The sequence below is a fragment of the Procambarus clarkii genome, chromosome 54 (genome assembly GCF_040958095.1).
Source record: "Procambarus clarkii isolate CNS0578487 chromosome 54, FALCON_Pclarkii_2.0, whole genome shotgun sequence".
Lineage (NCBI taxonomy): Eukaryota > Metazoa > Arthropoda > Malacostraca > Decapoda > Cambaridae > Procambarus > Procambarus clarkii.
Genome location: NC_091203.1, coordinates 15,361,712 through 15,364,161, shown reverse-complemented (window position 1 = coordinate 15,364,161; position 2,450 = coordinate 15,361,712). Strand labels below are relative to the sequence as shown.

The window sequence follows — 2,450 nt, the reverse complement described above, 5'->3', positions numbered from 1 at the left end:
GACGGCCTTGACAGCCGGAGACGCGCTTTGGGATGATCCAAGTTTCCCTTCTTCCCTGTTGCAGGGTTCTGGTCTACCAGGTCGTCTTCAGAGTTATTCAGTCCAGCCAGCCTGCGGTGAATCCTCGGGCCTACGACGTTCGTAAGTTTGTTGCACTGGGTGCCTTCTTCGGTAACATGACTCTGGCTGATATTCGGGCTAGTTTTTTTTGGAGGACAATGCGACGTTACCAGAGGACAATGACGATAGTGTTCCCCTCACACATTAGGTGTTCGTGGTAGACCTACGATACGATACGCAGAACAGCCTCATCTTCTGCCATACCTATACGCGAGTCTAGCACAAGACGACGGGGCCGTGTTTTTGGTGCTCGTGGTGGTGTTATCTGTGGTATTGGCCGTGGTTTTGGCGCCAAAACCAAATCCTCGGGTGTACTTGTGTGGGAGGATTGTGAGAGATTTGATCCACTAATTCCAACTTTTGATGGTACTACTGTTGGTGTGACACCATTATTCCCCTATACAGGTGATGATATGGCTGAAATCGACTATTTTTTGCCTTATTTGAATAACGAATTCAAGAACCATCGCGTGACTGAGACAAACAGATACGCTCATAGACACTGGCATTTTACTTGCCTTTCACATGACACGATGGAAGGACACCGAAAATTACAAAATTTGCGTGTTTCTTGCATTGAACATGATAATGAAACACTCTGAGAAGCACGTCATCCAGGAATATTGTAGCAAAGACAGCCTTGTTCCATCCCCCGTGTTCAACAGGTACATGTCACGTGATAGGTTCCTGCTGCTTCTCAGGTTTCTGCACTTTGAAAACAATGAAAATGAGAACAGACACGACAGACTTTGGAAGGTGCGGAAGGTTTTTAGTGATATGAAAGGCAAGTTTTGTGACTATTTTGTACTTGGACAGAATGTGGTGATTGATGAATCGTTAGTCCTCTTCAAGGGACGACTTGCATTCAAGCATTACATCCCATCAGAGCGGCATCGGTTTGGACTAAAGATTTTCGTGCTCTGCGTCTGCGAAACTGGTATCGTCATGGACATGAAGCTGTATTCAGGTACAGACGTAAACATACAAGCACAAGAGCCACACGGGTTCTCCGGCAGTGTTGTCAAAACCCTCATGGAACGGTTGCTGAACAAGGGGCATATACTGTTCACTGACAACTACTATACCAGCCCCTTGTTGACTGGATTCCTCCTTGACAACAACACCGGCGTATATGGCACTGTGAAAGTCCACAGGAGGGAAATGCTAGTGTTTGGTATAGGTATTGCAGTGGGTGATTGCCAGCAGCGAAAGTGTGACAAGATGTTATCAGTGCGGTGGAGGGACAAACGAGAGGTGAATATGTTGACAACAATTGACACAGGTGCTATGTTGGACAGTGGCACAGTGCACTTTCAAACACACTTCCCAATATATAAACCCGACTGTGTCATAGACTAAACGTGAACATGTGCCTCGTAGATAAATGTGACTTGATGCTCAGTGCCGTCGAGTGCGTGTGGAACTCTGTGAAGTGGAGGAAAAAAATATTTTTCCCCCTAATTGCTGTTGCAGTGCTCAACTGTGTCAACATGTATCTAGTGAAATCAAGAAGAGACTCCCAATATGGACATTCAGTGTTTCTCTAGTTTCACAACTGCTTCGTGAAGAATGGGAAGGAGGGCTCTGTTCCAACGTGGGGTGCCAACAACAATGCCACACGCAGTTCCAGACAGAATGAGGGGTAACGATATGTTCGGTGTACACAAACTCCAATATATGCCAGGCACAGCATCACGGGACAAGGGTAAACGTGCCTGTGTTGTATGCAAGAACACTCAACATAAAGAACGCAAGCGATGATGAATCTCCACCTGGTGCGTTGATCGCAAAGTTCTACAATGCCCTGTCGACAATTTCGCTGCATATTACACACTCGCAGAGTTCTGAGTGTGGAGTGTGTTGATGGTGAATGTATATAGTGTGTGATAGTATATAGTGTGAAAATATGTTGTAAATATACATGAATGAACATGAAACATTGGAAATATGAGCAATATAAGTTGAGACATTTGTGATGCATATAACACAGTGTCTTGGGACAGTACGGATGTTCTACTGCCATAATATTGTGTACGTGGTCACTATACATAGGATTTGCAAGAAAAACAAAACAAATGCATTTGGAAATGTATGCAAAAAATGAATATAAAATTATCTGTGGCAACTCCCGCAAGTTGAAGCTGGTGCATGACTGGCTCCGAGAGTCTACGCCTCGGGTGACCACCAAATAATGACGTTACACGCCATTTTTTCGGACCCCATTGCGGCCAAAGTAAGTACAATTTCGATTTGTTTATTACACATATGTGATCAGGGGAGCGTATTAATATTAAAAACAAAAAAAATGACAAGAATTTATTTCCGGCTCA

The 2,450-nt window shown here is 44.4% G+C and overlaps 1 protein-coding gene across 1 annotated transcript; it reads left to right on the top strand.

The window, feature by feature from the left end:
- The first annotated feature begins 702 nt into the window (after window positions 1-702).
- LOC138352696 (piggyBac transposable element-derived protein 4-like) lies at window positions 703-1,479 on the top strand. The gene has a single exon (XM_069305274.1). The coding sequence runs from the start codon at window positions 703-705 to the stop codon at window positions 1,477-1,479; it is 777 nt and encodes a 258-aa protein (XP_069161375.1).
- Window positions 1,480-2,450: the final 971 nt, after the last annotated feature.